The following is a 20,169-nucleotide window of genomic DNA, read 5'->3' as shown; positions in this document are numbered from 1 at the left end:
AATATGGCAGTGCCATGTTGGCACTTTTTTTCATAACTTGAGTTGATTTATTTTGGAAAACCTTGTTACATTGTTTAATTTATCCAGCGGGGCATCACAACAAAATTAGGCAAAATAATGTGTTAATTCCACGAATGTATATATCGGTATCGGTTGATATCAGAATCAGTAATAAAGAGTTGGACAATATCGGAATATCGCACATCTATAGTTCAAAGTGTAGGAAAAAAGTAGCGGTTTATAGTTTTATGGAATTGACAGTATTATTTGTGCTTAAACAGTACAGGGTCAATATCAGCCGATAGTTAAAGCTGCAAAATCGGTATCGTATCGGAAGTAAACACCCTTAATATTTATCGTGCACAGACGTTACTCATAGTGGTCGCACGACCTCACTTTAGAGATTCCACTGACATTTATGCCTGTGAGCAAGATACTGATGTATGAAATATCAAGTTCAAACCGGAATGTGCTGTTAGCTACTAGAAGGAGGAGAAAAATAGGATGAGAAATCAGACGTGAAAGATGATGAAAGCAAACAATCGGACCGCTTGTATCCTCAGGCTGCCTCTACTCTCTCTCCTCAAGTGTACAGCGTATGAACTGTAATCCATAACACTGTCCCGTTTCCCCCGGTAACAACGTCCTCGTGCTGCTAGATTGTGGTACCTTTCTTGACGAGTTGGATATTGGCATGTCGCCGACCGTTGCCGTTCTCCACGTAGCAGGTGTAGTTGCCCAGGTCGCTCTCCTCCAGGGAATCAACGGTGAGCGAGATGGAGACCTCTTGCTCCCCCAAGTGCTCACGGATTGTCCTGCGGGGGTACGGCAGAGTCAGTTTGTGGCGTGACAAGTGCAAATGTTCAAGTGGAACATGAACGTGGGAGCTTTTACCACATAGGAACTTTTTTGCAGATGTAACTAGAACAGGATCACAGTTATATTTCCTTGGTGATGACGCCGCCTCATTCGATATCACATTATTGTCCACAAATTATTGCCCATGTCATTGTCAACAATATTTTGAGACCACTTAAAGAATGAATGGAATCATAGTCTACAATATTAATAATGTAAGTAACTTTTTCAAATGCCAAAAAAAGGGTGAAAAACAAGTTAAATCGTGATTAATCACAACAAATTATTGCATGCAGATTAATCCTGCAAATGTATTTAGACCAGGGGTGTCCAAACTTTTTCCACTGAGGGCCGCACACGGGAAAATTAAAGCCTGCGGGGGCCATTTTGATAGTTTTCATTTTCAAATCATAACAAAATATATGGATTTATTATTTTTTTTCCCTTTAGGGCTCCCGGGGACCATAAAGGGTCTAAGTCATTAAAATGTTAAAAACAAGTCAAATTATTTTTTTATTTTTTTTATATAACGCTTACAGTAAATCTCTACAGTATATCAACTTCAGGTTGATATAAAATTTAAAAAAACAAAAAGGTTTTATGCCTTTTCTGTCAAGACAACTTTGTTTTTTTATAATAAAACTGAAATATGCAGTATTTCCCCCACTGCCCAAAACATTCAGAAAGCAATGTTTGATGTGAAGTAATTAGAGCCTTAAAAACATCAATAATGCAAGACACCATTGATACTAATTCATTGTTATTTTTGAGTAATCACAGTGAAAAGATGAATAAAATCCCATTAAATATATTTAGGATACAAAAGGTGCTCCACTCATAAAGTGATACATTTGTATTAGTTTTTTTTTTCTTCCTTTCAACACTTAAGTTACGAGCTCAACTTCAGATATATCTGTCGATTTTACGTTTAAACTATTATTTTGTTTGTTTTATGCTCTTTTGTCAAAGAAAACGATGTTTTTGTATGGCAACCACACAATATATGCAATATTTTCCACATAAAACATTTTAAAGTGAAATATTTTAAATAATTGGAGCCTTGAATAGGTCAATAATTCATTATAACATTGATTTTTTTTTTTTTTTTAAGCAATGGCAAAAAAAAAGAAAAATAAAGATAGACAAAAGAAAAAAAAACAGCCTGCATGGCAGCTTTGTGTCAACATTGCAACTTTTTCTAGTTAGATTTCACCTCATTCCACTTTTTGTAATGTTTATTTTTGCAATAGCATTTCCAGAATGCGTGGCGGGCCGGTAAACAATTAGCTGCGGGCCGCAAATGGCCCCCGGGCCGCACTTTGGACACCCCTGATTTAGACAGTACATGCTTTGTTAAAGGGAGCTGGAATTTTGCCTATTGTTCACCATCATTAGGGAAGACATAACGACGAATGCATTTTAAAATAAATGCATTCTAACTTGTAAATAAATGTAAATAAAAGTCTGCTTACAGCGGAGCCAATGGGAGGTCCTCTATTCCGCCTGTAAAACCCAATAAATTACAATCCAAAAACCGCCAACAATACTTAATTTACATTCCATGACTTGAATATTAACCAAGTATGAGTGATTTTGTTATTATAAGCGCTAACGCAGACAAACTATTTATCGCGGCGCTGCGATTACTAGCTGGTGTAGCTATGCTGATATCATCGACTGGTGGGCTGCTTCATGGAAGTTTATTGTAGATCATAAATCATGCTTCTCACCTTGATAGTCAAAGGATGAGGATGTAATTCCACACATTGATAGACTTTGACAGCCAATTTACACCCGAAAATGGCAAGAAACACACAAAACAACCCTTTTCTTCGTGATTATTATGATTAATTATTTATCTAAACGGGAGTATGACAAGACTATGTGAGTCTGCATCCTAATGACAGCAGACATTGTACAGTAAGTGATATTTTATTATGTTTGTTGGCTCTCATAGAGTCTGCAGTGAGTAATAATAAGTGATGTTGTCGAAGGAAAAAAGCTAAGATCATGATGCATTTTTTAAATGAATGCACTGCGTATGTTTAAAATTAGCAAAATATTAAAAGTTATTATAAATGTTACTACATTACATATATACTTACATTACGTATATAAAACCTCAATGGAGGTGTTTGGATGTTTTTTTTAAGGGCTTTGTAGGCAGAATGGAGTGACTCCCATTTGTGCTTGTCTTACATAATGATTGTGAATGATAGGCAAAAAAAAAAAAAAAAAAAAAAGTGCGGTTCCCTTTAATTTAACCTTTTAAGGCCCAAGCTGTTTGTTTACATGCTTTTTTAATTTCTCTTTGCTATTTGGGTTTATTGGACCCTAATTAGAATAAAAACTAAAAATCATCTTTTGATATGATGTACTTAGTCCATAAGTAACAAACGTGTACTTCATGTTTAGTGACATGCTAATTCTTATTTCTACAGTTTTTTTTTTCCAAATTCCATTGTATGTTATACTCTTCTGACACCACCAGATGGCAGTATAAAAGTCCACATAAGGGCCATAAGACCCCAATTCAGTAGTGTACACAATTTTGGAAATAAGAGCTAAAAGGTGCTGTCCACGCATGTGGCCACTAAGGCCTTTAGAGGTAAAGCAAAAACATAAGACGGTGAAAAATAAGTTAACTCATGTGATTAATCACAAAAAATGTTTGCATTATTCATGTATATATGCAGATTAATCCAGCAATTTATTTTCACCATACATGATCCTTTAACCTTAAGCATGGATGGTTACCTGAAAGGTGTGGGTTGTTATCAGGTCAACGCATACGCCAGTACTAAAATGCTAGCTGGTCAATTTCATTTGAAACACACCCTGACTGGACTTAAGATAAAACTGTTAGCAAGTTTTGAGTAAACAACTAACGTGCATTCAAGTAAAATATGTCTTCAAATGTTCCTGTACGACATTCTCATAATAAAATTGCATTTGTGTCGAAGTATCGGGGTCTCTTTTTTAGGTTTATTTAAATTATGCAAGGGAGTATTTTTTTAACATTTTAATGAAAAGGATGAAAATAAGTAAACAATAAAAAATGCATATTGATTGTCTGGAAGTGCAGTTCTTTCCCAGTTGTAAAACCTGGGTCAAGCGTTTTTTTGTTTATTTTTATTTATTAATTTTTTTGCTGTTGCCATCACTTTGCAACAAATCCGGCATACTGGCTCATTCATCCGGCTCATTTTCCTCATTCTGTGCCACGACACAAACACACGTTTGGCTTTGCAATCCTATTTTTTCTTCCTAATCGTCGTCGGCTTGCGGTGCGTCTCACTAGCGTGTCGCGACTGTCGGAAGCTAGCAGTCTCGCCTCCGCTCACCGAGACAAATATCGTGGATGACTGACAAGAGGGTTCACTCTACTGCAATTGGATAAACATGCAAGTGTGCCCCGTTTAAAATAAAAGAAAGACACAAACAGGGCAATGCACCAATACCTACAAAATTATGGAGTTTATTTTCTTTTTATTTATCGGTCCAAGGCCAAGTGATGACCAGTGTTTGTAAAATTACTTTAAAAATGTGTGTGTGTGTAATTAGCCTACACGTTGTTTGCTGTGGGATGTTGCCTCTTCTTATTTGATATCGAGTTCCTTTTAGTGTGGTGCTCGTAAAAAGTTACTTCCTGCATTGAACTTGCTTCCTTGTTGACATACAACCAAGTCAAAAGTAGCACGCCATGTTGCATCAAACACATCGGGAACAGCGTTGTAACGTGCATAAAATGAATTAGATTACCCGTTACAAGTAAAAGTAACGGCGTTAGTAACGGCATTGTTATGTGACGCCATTGTGACAGAGAACGTGACTTTATCTACTTTCGCAGCTGCTCAGCGACTACCAAAAATATCAGAAAAACCTCGAGAAAACAATAACTCAACACCGCAGGGGGCCCAAAAAAGTCATAAGCATCTTAATAAAATATGGATTTTTCCCTGTCAAAATGTTTTTTATGTCACAGTGTGATTCCCGAAGGAAATCACGAGTGAGTATTATGATTAGGGTTGGGTATCGAGTATCGATTGGAACAGGGACTAACTTTCCGATTCTCCCGGAATCGTTCAAAAGTTTAAATTTCGATTCCTAGTTTCGATACCCAGTCCGCCGACCGGAAAAAAAGAATAAGTCCGCCGACCGGAAAAAGAAGCCGCTAAACACCAACGAAGAAGCGCCCACCGCCGGAAGTGTTAGCATAGCCGAGCCTATGTAGCCGAGCGAGTCAGTTAAGCGTGGATAGCGGGCGTCGGCGGTCGAAGTGTGGCTTTATTTTACTAAAAAAAATGAAATATCGGCGAAATGTAACACGTGCGACAGGACTGTATATACATGCAATAAATAATGTGTTTTGCGCCAACGTCGAGGCAGCTAACAAATTAGCCCGCATATTTTTTCATAGACAATTTACAACCTGCTAGCCAGGCTCCGCGATGTGCTCAGCGTACTCCGTTCACCGTAGCGGCAATGGGGAAGATGTCGGTGCCACAGACGGAAGAGTGCCACAGAAAGGTCACTGCACACATAGTCAAAAGACTGCATCACTTTTCAGAGGTGGAATCTCCAACATTTAGGTTGGTTAAGCAATAACGTTAGAGCTAAGCTAATTGATACTGGGCTAAACAGTAACAGCAACATTACATGTTTGTTTATGTTTGCAGGGATATGGTGAAAACTCTCAACCCAAAATGCATACCACCTTCCAGGGACTACCTGTCAAACACATTGATCCCGGCATGGTACAAGAAGAATCGGAATCGAAACAAAGAATCGGAATCGGAATCGGAATCGTTCGAATTCAAACGATACCCAACCCTAATTATGATTCATTCTTTATCAGTATGACAATATTCTATCAGTCTGCATCCTAATGACAGTAGACATTGTACTGTAAGTGATGTTTTATTATGTTTTTTTGGCTTTCATAAAGTCTGCAGTGAGTAATAATCAGGGATGTTGTGGAAGGAAAAAAGCTAACGTCATGATGCGTTTTCGAAATGAATGTTTAAAATGAGCAAAATATTAAATGTTATTATCAATGTTACTACATTACATATATGCTTACATCATGTATATAAAACATAAAAGGGAGGTGTTTGGATGTTTTTTTTAAGGGTTTTATTGGCAGAATGGAGAGAGTCCCATGTGTGCTTGTCTTACATAATGATTGTGAATGATAGGCACAATTTGAAAAAAAAAAGTGCAGTTCCCCTTTAAGGTAATGCAAAAACATAAGACTGTGAAAAATAAGTGAACTCATGTCATCCAAAAATATCAGAAACACCTCAAGAAAACAATAACTCAACACCACAGGGGGCCCAAAAAAGTCATAAGCAGAGAACGGCGTCTAATAAAATATGGATGTTTCCCGGTCAACATGTTGTTTATGTCGCAGTGTGAATCCCGAAAGAAATCACAACTTCAAAATTAGTCTCAGACGGAGCGTTTTTGATACCCATACCGTAAATCTCCGTGACATGTTATCCAGCGCTATCACCAAACCTTTACTCTGGCTGTTTACATCCATCCTTCAACAGGTAATACCTTCTGACCTGCCGGGTCTCCAGACAGTGACATTATAATGGTTGTCAAAGCAGAAGACAACCTTCAAATAGACCAATAATGTCTCCGTATATTACTCCGCTTTGGCCAATAACTGGTGAGGAGTGGAAAAACGATGATCTGACCGCTGCGGGAATTGTTGCTGACACAATAAAGCCTCAACCCTGAACTATTCCTTCCCTCGCAAGTTGATTGAATCGTAGCTCGGTTGACATATTTAGTGATATTTGGTTTCCCTTAATTGAACTTAAAACAATTGGACTGTGTGACCCTTTCTCTGTTGAATGATGTTTAGAGGGACTAATAAAGGCTGAGAACTTTAGGTCATTGTCACGAAAAGTTGTACCTTTCATGTCAAAGCCAATTACCAGAACTTTCTCCAACTGTTAACAGAGCTACGGCCACGCTCGGCTTCAAACGCTAATGGACCTCCGACCAATTTAAGGCCAGTGCAACACTTTGTACTCCACACCCTGTTGTCACTGCGGAAATGAGCACACACACACACACTAAGTACACTAAGGCAGTGTTTTTCAACCTTTTCTGAGCCGAGGCACATTTTATTCATTGAAAAAATCCCCAGGCACACCACCAGCAAAAAACATTAAAAAATGAAACTCAGCAGTCCATATTGACAATTAAAAAGCCGTTCTCGCAATTGTTGGATATGAATTCAAACCATAACCAAGCATTCATCACTATAGCTCTTGTCTCAAAGTAGGTGTACTGTCACGACCTGTCACATCACGCCGTGACTTATTTTGACGTTTTTGCTGTTTTCCTCTGTGTAGTGTTTTAGTTCTTGTCTTGCGCTCCTATTTTGGTGGCTTTTCCTCTTTTGTTGTTATTTTCCTGTAGCAGTTTCATGTCTTCCTTGAACGCTTTTCCCCCGCACCTGCGTTGCTTTCGCAATCAAGACTATTTAAGTTGTGCGGACGCTATCCTTCTTTGTGGGACATTGTTGATTGTCAGGTCATGTACGGATGCTCCACACACTGTAAGTCTTTGCTGTCGTCCAGCATTCTGTTTTTGTTTACTTTGCAGCCAGTTCAGTTTTAGTTTCGTTCTGCAAAGCCTTCCCTAAGCTTCAAAACCCTCCTTAAGACCTACCTCTTCTCGCTGGCCTTTGACCCGAGCTGAGTCCGCCCACTAGGCCACCATTTCTAGTCCCCCCCCCCCCTCCCACCCCTTCGCTTTAGTTGTATTTTTCAATTTGTAGCACTTTTATTATTATTATTTTTTATTCTGCACATTTTTTAAACTTTTTTATTCGACCCCTTTTACCGTATTGCATTTGCATTATCTTTTTTAGCACACTCATTGTTTATGTTCTTTGTTTGTTTTTTTTGTTTTGCTTAGTTGTTTTTTTTGTTGTTGGTTTTTTTTGTTTTTTGTTTGCTCCATGCTTTTTTTAACCTGTAAAGCACTTTGGTGCAATCTAAAAAGTTGTTGAAAATGTGCTATATAAATAAAGTTGACTTGACTTGACTTCAATGCCTTTTCTTAGTGGCGCTCGCCTTTTGTTTATTTTTGGTTTAAGCATTACACACCTTTTTACCTGCACACTGCCTCCCGCTGTCGTCTGCATATTGTGATCACGACAAACATCTACAAAGCAATTAGCTACCGGCTGCCACCTACTGATTTGGAAGAGTATTACATGGTTACTCTGCCGAGCTCTAGACAGTACAGACACTCAACAACGGCACGATATTTGCGGATTATAATTACTGGTTTGCAAAAAATCTTTTAACCCAATTAGGTGAAATGACATAATCTTCCACGGCACACCAGACTGTATTTCACGGTGTGCCGCGGCCTACTGAGATCTGTACCTTGGTAAACCTCGCTCTCTGACAGTGACTGTGCTGGCAATCGGGTTGATATCTCAGTTTTCTCAGTTATCTCACGCTCGTCACGCTCGTCTCTCATGCCTGTGACCCAGATTCAAGTCTCGGGCGAAACAGAAATGCAGGGACTGAGCCACGCGGGTTACAGTGGTGCCGTGACCCGGATGAGAGTGAGGTTTAGGGGGGGTGAGTGGATCGGAGACCGGTCAGTAAGGTTGGGTCACGTGTTCCTCGGTAAGCCCCGCTCTCTGACAACCTCAAGAGCAGTGCTGGCTATTGGGTTGATAGCCCAGGCTAATAGCTTGTCTCTCTTGACCCAGGTTCCAGTTTTGGGTAGATCAGAAAAAGTGCACAAGCGCAAAAGTGGTGCACGATTTCAGCATTTTGACAACCGTTTTCCACCCACATCCATAGCATCATGGGACGTTTTGTTACGCTGTGGAAGATGTAGCACCGGATATCATTGCGCACCACCTTTTTAAGAGCAATGTAGAACATCTCCTCCGGTGCGATCGACAACGGAACCGACTTTTTATCACGCCAAAAGTGCGCTGTTGTAGACGCTAGCATAAACTGTGATGGTGCGTTGGAATGATCCAGACTAGGTTATTTTAGTAAACGAGTAGTATATTGATTAGTTTGTTCAATTATTCGATAATCGAATAAAACTTACTTTATAACCTCACAGTGTATCTTAGGGGAAATAGTTGCAATATACAATGATTGTTCTGCTTGCCATAATATTTATTGTCTTTTTCTAACAAATGCTCATAGTCAACATTGAAATTGCACTTTTTAACGTGTGTGGAACCCGCTTGGTTCAGTTCCTGCTTTCCTGTTCCTGCCGGGGTCTAATACCTGGGTCGTCCGCATGAGAGACAAGTGTGCTGACTACCGAGCTCAACTCGATAGCTCTTGAAGTTCTTAGCGGGTGAGATTGACCAACGTCCACATGGCCCAGCCACACCGGCTGGCTTGTGTTACATATTGCATTATCCATCCACCCATCCATTTTTCTACCGCTTGTCCCTTTCGGGGTCGCTGGAGCCGTATGTGGGCTCTGTACCGAGGATGTCGTTGTGGCTTGTACAGTCCTTTGAGACACTTGTGATTTAGGGCTATATAAATAAACATTGATTGATTGATTGATTGATATCTCAGCTGCATTCGGGCGGAAGGCGGTGTACACCCTGGACAAGTCACCACCTCATCGAAAGGCCCAACACAGATAGACAGACAACATTCACACTCACATTCACACACTAGGACCAATTTAGTGTTGCCAATCAGCTTTATTAAAAGAAATAAAACAAAACAACACTACGATGTTCACCGCCACAGAGATCAAATTTCCCCCCCACACACCACGCTCATGTGCGCTCTATTGCAGACAACGTGCGGAAACTATGTTTGCATATTTAAAGTCCAGGGTACTCCATGTGCTCCATATTTGATCAATTGTTATTGGTTCATTAAAGCAACAGCATATAAGTGAAAGTGTTTTTCTAATCAAATAATCGATTTAATCGATAACTCGTCACAGCCCGAATCCAGATGCAGGGAAATGCCGTGTTGCAGGAAGTTCTTTCATAGGAGATACACTATATTGCCAAAAGTATTTGGCCACCCATCCAAATGATGAGAATCAGGTGTCCTAATCACTTGGCCCGGTGTATAAAATCAAGCACTTAGGCATGGAGACTGTTTCTACAAACATTGGTGAAAGAATGGGCCGCTCTCAGTGATTTCCAGCGTGGAACTGTCATAGGATGCCACCTGTGCAACAAATCCAGTCGTGAAATTTCCTCGCTCCTAAATATTCCAAATTCAACTTTATTATAAGAAAATGGAAGAGTTTGGGAACAACAGCAACTCAGCCACCAAGTGGTAGGCCACGTAAACTGACAGAAAGTGGTCAGTGGATGCTGAAGCGCATAGTGCAAAGACTTTCTGCACAGTCAGTTGCTACAGAGCTCCAAACTTCATGTGACCTTCCAATTAGCCCACGTACAGTACGCAGAGAGCTTCATGGAATGGGTTTCCATGGCCGAGCAGCTGCATCTAAGCCATACAGCACCAAGTCCAATGCAAAGCGTGGGATGCAGTGGTGTAAAGCATGTCGCCACTGGACTCTAGAGCAGTGGAGACGCCTTCTCTGGAGTGATGAATCACGCTTTTACATCTGGCAATCCGATGGACCAGTCTGGGTTTGGAGGTTGCCAGGAGAACGCTACATTTCGGACTGCATTGTGGCGAGTGTGAAATTTGGTGGAGGAGGAATTATGGTGTGGGGTTGTTTTTCAGTAGTTGGGCTTCCAGTGAAAATAACTTTGAATGCTCCAGGATACCAAAACATTTTGGACAATTCCAACCTTGTGGGAACAGTTTGGAGCGGGCCCATTCCTCTTCTAACATGACTGCACCGGTGCACAAAGCATGGTCCATAAAGACATGGATGACAGAGTCTGGTGTGGATGAACTTGACTGGCCTGCACAGAGTCCTGACCTGAACCCGATAGAACACCTTTGGGATGAATTAGAACGGAGACTGAGAGCCAGGCCTTCTCCACCAACATCAGTGTGTGACCTCACCAATGCGCTTTTGGAAGAATGGTCGAAAATTCCTATAAACACACTCCGCAACCTTGTGGACAGCCTTCCCAGAAGAGTTGAAGCTGTAATAGCTGCAAAAGGTGGACCGACATCATATTGAACCCTATGGGTTAGGAATGGGATGGCACTTCAAGTTCATATGTGAGTCAAGGCAGGTGGCCAAATACTTTTGGCAATATAGTGTATATTGATTTGTGTTGATTGCTGGCTCCAAATCAGCCTTTAAAGTACCAGTAGAGTGGAAAGACAGGTTGCCTCTATATAAATATGATTCATGACACCAACAGACGAACAAAGTTTGTGAGTGAATAGATATGATCAAAATAGTATCCTTCTCACTGAGATTCCCGAGCCATTTTGAGAGTTAATGAGGAAGCCAGTCAGATGGTTTGTGACGTAGCGTTAGGAACCACAGATCCCTTCCCCTATCAACAACAAAGTTAATCATGCAGACTTTTTCAAGCCAAAAACGATTACTTTGGTAACAAAATTATGATCAGAACCTTATATTTTTGAGCCCGAATACAAAGAGGATGAGCAATAAGTTTTAGAAGCCGAGTGCTAAACGAATGCAGCTTTAATAAAACACTATAGCGTCAGCAGCATACAAACTAACAATAACAAACCATAATAAAACAAACACTGTAATATTTCCACTCTCACTGGGATGCAGAGCGACGGGACGCTCACATAATTCCGTTTGGATGAAGAATCAATCACAATCCTTGCGAAGGTTTAAAAAAAGTTGCAGAAACTAGCGACTTTTAGGGGATGTCAAAGTCAACCAGCCTCTCGGTCCATGGCCACATTTGTCTACTACCAGGTGAGATATGCATTGAATATAATCTAGAATTTACTTTTAGCAAGTTTGAGACGAAGCAGAAGTAGCTGCCGGCTCAGTGTGTCAACAATAGCAATGCGCCGCTAAAATAGTCCGTCTGCGTTAGCGCTTGTAATAACAATATCACTCATATTTGGTTAATTTTCAGGTCACGACATGTAAATGGAATATTGTTGTTATTTTTTGGATGTTTTTACAGAGAGTATCATGAGCGCAACACAGGACCCTCGATCTGCTGATTCAATTGTTAGACATTTATTTATGAATTTGAATGCATAAAAAAAGCCAAGCATATGTGTTCTTGTCTTATATTAGTGTACAGCTCCACTAATGGACATTGGAGTGTTACTTTCAAAGGCAAAATTTAAGTATTGCTAGAAACATAATTTTATATGGGACTTTATTGTATTATATGTATAGTACATGTTCCAAAAAGAAATAAAGCATAAAACACAGTATATTTAAATATACTAAATGTAAAAAAGGGAATAAATATTCAAAATAAGATCATTAACTGAAATCTAGTTTGGTTACGCCATCATGAGCGCAACACAAGGTTGTAAAAGTTTCAACTACAATTCTAAATAAGATGTCAAAAGCAAACTGAAATCAAATACACACAGCTTAAAGATTGATCAATACCTATTTCAATTTAGTAATACATAAATATGATGATTTATCAAAATATAAAAGAAATATACCTGAACAGAACGCTCATGATGGTTACACCAAAAAGTAACGCTATGAACCGCGTTTTTCCAAGTTTTTGGGGCATTTTTATGCTATTTCCATGCATCTCCTTTTTATTAGCATTGATTTTAAATGGTCAAACTAATGCATGTTATACATGCATGCCTTTGTAAACAAACAAAAAAGTCATATTTATTTTGATTGTTACATTTTGAAGTACATTTGTGCAGGCGGGTGCAAATGTACCCATTACCAGAGCTGTACACATAAGGATTGTGAATGATAAACAGCACATCTCTTTCCCATTTTCACGTACCGTATTTTTCGGACCAAAGGGCGCAACGGATTATAAGGTACACTGTTGATGAGCGGGTCTATTCAGGTCTACTTCCAGACGAAAAGCGCACCGGATTATAAGGCGCATTAAAGGGGTCATATTGTAGCATGTGAGGAGATGGCGCTGAATATTTTAATGTCATTCAGACTTTTGTTTAAACTGCATCTCCTCATCCGCGGCTTGATGTGCAACAACATTGTGTCCAGTGAAAAAAACACTCCGACTGAAACTCTCTAAAAATAACTTAAGTTCCGTGGGTGAATTATGTAAACCCACTACACCAGGGGTGTCCAAACTTTTTCCACTGAGGGCCACACACTGAAAAATCGAAGCAAGCGGGGGCCATTTTGATATTTTTTTATTTTAAAAACCAATACAATATATGTATAAAAAATATACATTTAGGCCTCCACTCAGGCTTGATCCCAGGGACCCCAAAGGGTTTTGTCCAAAGAAAATAAAAAAATGTGTCTGTAGAGGTTGCCCTCTAGTGGGTTCTTCGGACCACCACACACTGCCAGGAGAGCCCGGAATTCAGGGTATAACACTGTTCTATTCTAATAAATAGCAATAGGCTTCTGCTTTCCAGCACAATGTCTTTTCCCCCTGCGTCCGCTCATCAGCATCTCCAACTCCAACTACGTGTCTCAATCCGGCTGCTGCTAATAAAGGTGATTAGATAACAAGGCCCACCTGGGCCATCTACTCACCTGTCGCTGTCTTCGAGGCCAACCCTGGCACACCCCGTTCCGCGGCAGGCCCTCAGGCCACGCCCCCCTCCACAGTGTCATTGTTCAGTATTGCTATTTTTATTATTATTCACGTTTTAAATCTCTAGATCAACATTAGGTCTATCTGTCAATATAACGTTTTTAAAGATTTAAGTTGTATGCTCTTTTTGTCCAAGAAAACCCTGTTTTTTATGGAAAAAAACCCAAAATATGCAATATTTTCACCCAATAAAATTTTTAAGTGGAATATTTGACATTATATAATACTTGGAGCCTTAAAAAGGTCAATAACTCATAACACCATTGATTCATTATTATTTTTTGAGTAATGACACTTAAAAACAAATCACACTACAATTATTAGGGATCCACAAGGGTCCTACTCATTAAAGTGTTAAAAAATATATTATCAATTTTTTTTACTGTTTACTTTAAACCCAAAAATCTCGAGATCAACTTCAGATCTATCCGTTATGTTTTTTGTTTGTTCGTTTTAGGCCATTCTTTAAAAAATAACAAAAAAACAGCTCAGTTTGTTTATATAGCAAACACAAAATATGCAACATTTTCCCCCAAAAATATCTCAAAGTGGAATATTTAATGTGACGTAATTGGAGCCTTGAATAGGTCAATAATTCATAATGACATTGATTTTGATTCATTATTATTTTTTAAAGAAAGAAACAGCCTGCAGGGCAGCTTTGTGTTATTAGAGGAAACATTGCAACATTTTCTTCTTACATGTCACCTGTTTGCTCTTTTATACCACTTTTTATGTTTAAAATTTGTTTCAATCTTATTTTTAAAATGTGCCGTGGGGCCGTTAAAAAATGACATGCGGGCTGCAAATGGCCCCCGGGCTGCACTTTGGATACCCCTGCACTACACGGTAAGGATTATTTTTCCTACATTTCAAACACTTCCTTGTGGTCTGCATAACATATAATGGTGGTTCTTTGGTCAAAATGTTGCATAGATGATGTTTTACAGACCATCTTCAAGTCACTTTCTGATGTCTCTTTGTGGGTGGTCTTATTTACGTGGCTCCACTTCGACAACGTCTTCTCCCCGCCATTTTTGTTGTACCGGTAGTTTTTAGCGTTTCCATAGCGAGTCTACTGACGGATAAAAGTTAAAACTGTACGCTACTTTATTTTAGAAATGGCAATAGCGGATGATAAATGCCCCACAACAGGAGGATAGAGAAAAAGGAGGAGCTTATTGACTACGGCGTCGGACTACAATTTTCCATATACGGAAAATGGTTATAAGGCACACTGTTGATTTTTGAGAAAATTAAAAGGATTTGAAGTGCGCCTTATAGTCTGAAAAATAAGGTATATTCAGTATGACTGATCTGATAATATGGTCAGAGTTCAGAGGCGTTCCCATCCTGAAGTCATCCAACCTCAAATCTACAGAAATTGTCAAAGATATTCGGAGCAAAATATTATTTTGTGATGTTTAGACCAGTGTTTTTCAACCACTGTGCAGCGGCACACTAGTGTACCGTGAGATACAGTCTGGTGTGCTGTGGGAGATTATCTAATTCCACCTACTTGGGTTAAAAATATTTTTTTGCAAACCAGTAATTATAATCTGCAAATGATGTGTTGTTGTTGAGTGTCGGTGCTGTCTAGAGCTGGACAGAGTAATCGTGTAATACTCTTCCATATCAGTAGGTGGCAGCAGGTAGCTAATTGCTTTGTAGATGTCGGGAACATGGTTTGTCGTGATCACAATATGTGGGAGGCAGCCTGAAGGTAAAAAGGTATCTCACACTTAAACCAAAAATCAACAAAAGGTGAGTGCCGCTAAGAAAAGGCATCGAAGCTTAGGGAAGGCTATGCAGAACGAAATTGTGGAAGACTTGCTCTTCCGGGTTCTTCAGACCACCAACTACGGACATGACCGCCTCGTTCATCTGTTTGAACAATGATTTATTTTGCAATAAATGTTTTTTGTGTTCGTTTTCAGTCATTTCTGTCCGTCTCGCCCTCACTTTCGTTCGTGCTTGGGTTTTCTCTCCGCCATCAACAACCCCCCTTCCTTCCCGGCTGCTGCTCTTTAACAGAGCGACCGGTGATTAGATAAGCCAGCCCAGGTGTGCCATACGCACCTGTCGCTAATCTCGAAACCAGTCCTGGCACAACCGCTTCGCTGCAGGTCTGCAGGCCACGCCACCCCACAGAAACTAAAACTGAACTGGCTACAATGTAAGCAAAAACAGAATGCTGGACGACAGCAAAGACTTACAGCGTGTGGAGCAGACAGCGTCCACAAAGTACATCCGTACATGACATGACAATCAACAATGTCCCCACAAAGAAGGATAGCAACAACTTAAAGGTCTACTGAAATGAATTTTTTTTATTTAAACGGGGATAGCAGATCTATTCTATGTGTCATACTTGATCATTTCGCGATATTGCCATATTTTTGCTGAAAGGATTTAGTATAGAACAACGACGATAAAGATTGCAACTTTTGGTATCTGATAAAAAAAAGGCTTGCCCCTACCGGAAGTAGCGTGACGTAGTCAGTTGAACATATACCAAAGTTCCCTATTGTTTACAATGATGGCCGCATGAAGTGAGAGAGATTCGGACCGAGAAAGCGACAATTTCCCCATTAATTTGAGCGAGGATGAAAGATTTGTGGATGAGTAAAGTGCAAGTGAAGGACTAGTGGGGAGTTGAAGCTATTCAGATAGGGAAGATGCTGTGAGAGCCGGGGGCGACCTGATATTCAGCTGGGAATGACTACAACAGTAAATAAACACAAGACATATATATACTCTATTATCCACAACACAACCAGGCTTATATTTAATATGCCACAAATTAATCCTGCATAAAAACACCTGCGTGTTTGTTATGCTAGCTCCTAGCTCCTCTGCTAGCTCCTAGCTCCATAGAACACGCCAATACAATTCAAACACCTGATCAACACACACAATCACTCAGCCCAAAAGACCGTTCACCTAACCCAAGGTTCATAAAGCTTATATATTTAAAAAAAAGTTACGTACATACGCAAAAAAAAGTTGCGCACATACGGTCAAGCGATCAAATGTTTAGAAGCCAAAGCTGCATACTCACAGTAGCACGTCTGCGTCTTTGTCATCCAAATCAAAGTAATCCTGGTAAGAGTCTGTGTTGTCCCAGTTCTCTACAGGCGTCTGTGTATCGAAGTCAAAAGTCCTCCTGGTTAGAGTCTCTGTTATCCGAGTTCTTCCATCTTGACTGCATCTTTCGGGAATGTAAACAAAGAAGCGCCGGCTGTGTACTGTTGTTGCTGACTACGTTCGAAAAATACGTCCATTTCGCACCGACAACTTTCTTCTTTGCTTGCTCAGCTTCCTTCTCCATAATGCAATGAACATGATTGCAACAGATTCACGAACACAGATGTCCAGAATACTGTGGAATTATGAAATGAAAACAGAGCTTTTTCGTATTGGCTTCAATGTGGAAGGCATACCCGTGTTCCCCGGGCTACGTCACGCGCATACGTCATCCTCAGAGGCGTTTCGAACCGGAAGTTTAGCGGCAAATTTAAAATGTCACTTTATAAGTTAACCCGGCCGTATTGGCATGTGTTATAATGTTAAGATTTCATCATTGATATATAAACTATCAGACTGCGTGGTCGGTAGTAGTGGGTTTCAGTAGGCCTTTAAATAGTCTTGATTGCGAAAACAAAGCAGGTGCTGGGAATAGTGTTCAAGGAAGACATGAAACTGCTGCAGGAAAATACCAACAAAAGAGGAAAAGCCACCAAAATAGGAGCGCAAGACAAGAACTAAAACACTACACACAGGAAAACAGCATACAACTCCAAATAAGTCACGGCGTGATGTGACAGGTGGTGACAGTACACCTACTTTGAGACAAGAGCTATAGTGATGCATGCTTGGTTATGGCTGGAATTCATAGCCAACAAATGCGAGAACGACTTTTTAATTGTCAATATCGACAACTGAATTTCATTTTCTTATGTTTTCCGCTAGTGGTGTGCCTCAGAATTTCTTCAATGAAAAAAATGTGCCTTGTCTCAGAAAAGGTTGAAAAACACTGGTTTAGACGGTATTTTCACATACTTCACATACTTCACATACATAGGAAGTAGTTTGACATGTACTGATACCGAAGTACATGTCAAACTACTTCCTTAACGTAAATGACCGCCATAACCACAACACCAGGGGGTGCTCCACTAACCACGTTAAACCCAGATTCCGAACTAACAAAGGTCTTAACTCATTCTCTTTCTATGCCACATCAATGTGGAATGCGCTCCCAACAGGTATAAAAGAAAGGGCATCTCTATCCTCCTTCAAAACCGCAATAAAAGTTCACCTCCAGGCAGCTACAACCCTAAACTAACACCCTCCCCGGATTGCTAATAATCAAATGTAAACAATCAAATGCAGATACCGGTATAGCTCGGTTGGTAGAGCGGCCGTGCCAGCAACTTGAGGGTTGCAGGTTCGATCCCCGCTTCCGCCATCCTAGTCACTGCCGTTGTGTCCTTGGGCAAGACACTTTACCCACCTGCTCCCAGTGCCACCCACACTGGTTTGAATGTAACTTAGATATTGGGTTTCACTATGTAAAAGCGCTTTGAGTCACTTGAGAAAAAGCACTATATAAATGTAATTCACTTCACTTCACTTTTTCTTATGCCTTCTGATCTCTCTCTCTCTCTCTCTCTCTCTCTCTCTCTCTCTCTCTCTCTCTCTCTCTCTATGTCCACTACTTGATGTCCATACCCCCCACCCCCCACCCCCCCTCCACACCCCTGATTGTAAATAATGTAAATAATTCAATGTGATTATCTTGTGTGATGACTGTATTATGATGATAGTATATATGATAGTATATATCTGTATCATGAATCAATTTAAGTGGACCCCGACTTAAACAAGTTGAAAAACTTATTCGGGTGTTACCATTTAGTGGTCAATTGTACGGAATATGTACTTCACTGTGCAACCTACTAATAAAAGTCTCAATCAATCAATCAATCAAACTTTGCGCACTGTAAATATAATTGGATATGGTTTCATGGATACAGTGAAGTCAACTTGTTTTTCCACTCTACTGTTACTTCAGGTCATCCATCTTAAATATGAAATTGCTGTACGGACGATCAGGCTAGATTTTGTCACAGAACTTCTAGAAGTTTCAGGATAGTGGGGAAACAAAGTGCGGAGCATCTCCAGCTGGGCGTCCGTGCCACTGCTGTGATGATAGAAGAGCATATTAGCATTTTAGGGCTACAAAATTGCATCTATTTCCAGTGTGCGCTTAATGATGCATGGGGACTAATAGTGTGAAGAGGTACAAGGGGCCACTCGGGCATTAAAATCCTGCCTGCCACAAGGGGAACCTGAATATGGAAAGCCCTCTAATTTGTGTTGATCAATGAATGGACTAAACAAAGTGGACTTCAATTTACTGACAAATGAAGGCCGCGCTGCCAGTGGCAACATCCTGTATTGTCTGCACACAGTAAAAAAACAAAACATAAAAAACCTCAATATTAATAAACATGAAATATATTTTAATAACACAATGAAGACTCATTAAGTACAATCATTTGATCAACACAAACACACCACTCTCAAATGAAGTGTCCTGTAGTGGCTACATGTATGTTTATATGTGTGAGTGGGACATTAATTGACCCTTTATCTCTTAAAAGGATTCTGCAGTGTTCACCGACGTCCCACTGGGGTGAGTTTTTCCTTGCCCGTATGTGGGCTCTGTACCGAGGATGTCGTTGTGGCTTGTGCAGCCCTTTGAGACACTTGTGATTTAGGGCTATATAAATAAACATTGATTGATTGATTCAAACTTCTATAATATATATTAGAGATGTCCGATAATATCGGCCTGCCCATATTATCGGCCGATAAATGCTTTAAAATGTAATATCGGAAATTATCGTTTTTCTTATTATCGGTATCGTTTTTTTTTAATTTTATTTTTTATTTTTTTATTAAATCAACATAAAAAACACAAGATACACTTACAATTAGTGCACCAACCCAAAAAACCTCCCTCCTGCTTTCACACTCATTCACACAAAAGGGTTGTTTCTTTCTGTTATTAATATTCTGGTTCCTACATTATATATCAATATATATCAATACAGTCTGCAAGGGATACAGTCCGTAAGCACACATGATTGTGCGTGCTGCTGGTCCACTAATAGTACTAACCTTTAACAGTTAATTTTACTCATTTTCATTCATTACTAGTTTCTATGTAACTGTTTTTATATTGTTTTACTTTCTTTTTTATTCAAGAATTTAAATTTTTTTTTATTTATCTTATTTTATTTTATTTTTTATTTTTTAAAAAGGACCTTATCTTCACCATACCTGGTTGTCCAAATTAGGCATAATAATGTGTTAATTCCACAACTGTATATATCGGTATCGGTAATTAAAGAGTTGGACAAAAATAATTACATAAAAAAATAGTAATTAATGAAAATGTTAGTGGACCAGCAGCACAATCATGTGTGCTTCAGGGACTGTGGGCTCTAATTGGACTCGGTATCTTTCACCGAGTGAGAAAATGGGGCGGAGCCTGCTAATGCCAGGTCACCGAGTGGGCCGCCAACTCAGCCTTGTCACACTGCTCACTGTTAACCTTT

General features: G+C 39.7%; 1 protein-coding gene across 3 annotated transcripts in view; it reads right to left on the bottom strand.

Moving 5' to 3' along the window:
• The window catches only part of LOC133658044 (interleukin-1 receptor accessory protein-like 1), a 496,379-nt gene that overhangs the window by 30,434 nt on the left and 445,776 nt on the right, over positions 1 to 20,169 (bottom strand). For all 3 annotated transcript variants that reach the window (XM_062059657.1, XM_062059673.1, XM_062059665.1), the window contains exon 8: positions 670 to 815. In XM_062059657.1, coding sequence (XP_061915641.1) covers positions 670 to 815 — 146 coding nt within the window. The remainder of the gene's footprint in view (positions 1 to 669; positions 816 to 20,169) is intronic.

Source organism: Entelurus aequoreus, linkage group LG01, assembly GCF_033978785.1.
Source record: "Entelurus aequoreus isolate RoL-2023_Sb linkage group LG01, RoL_Eaeq_v1.1, whole genome shotgun sequence".
NCBI classification, from domain to species: Eukaryota; Metazoa; Chordata; class Actinopteri; order Syngnathiformes; family Syngnathidae; genus Entelurus; species Entelurus aequoreus.
The sequence above is the reverse complement of the archived record's forward strand: the minus strand, read 5'-3'. Positions and strand labels throughout refer to the sequence as shown.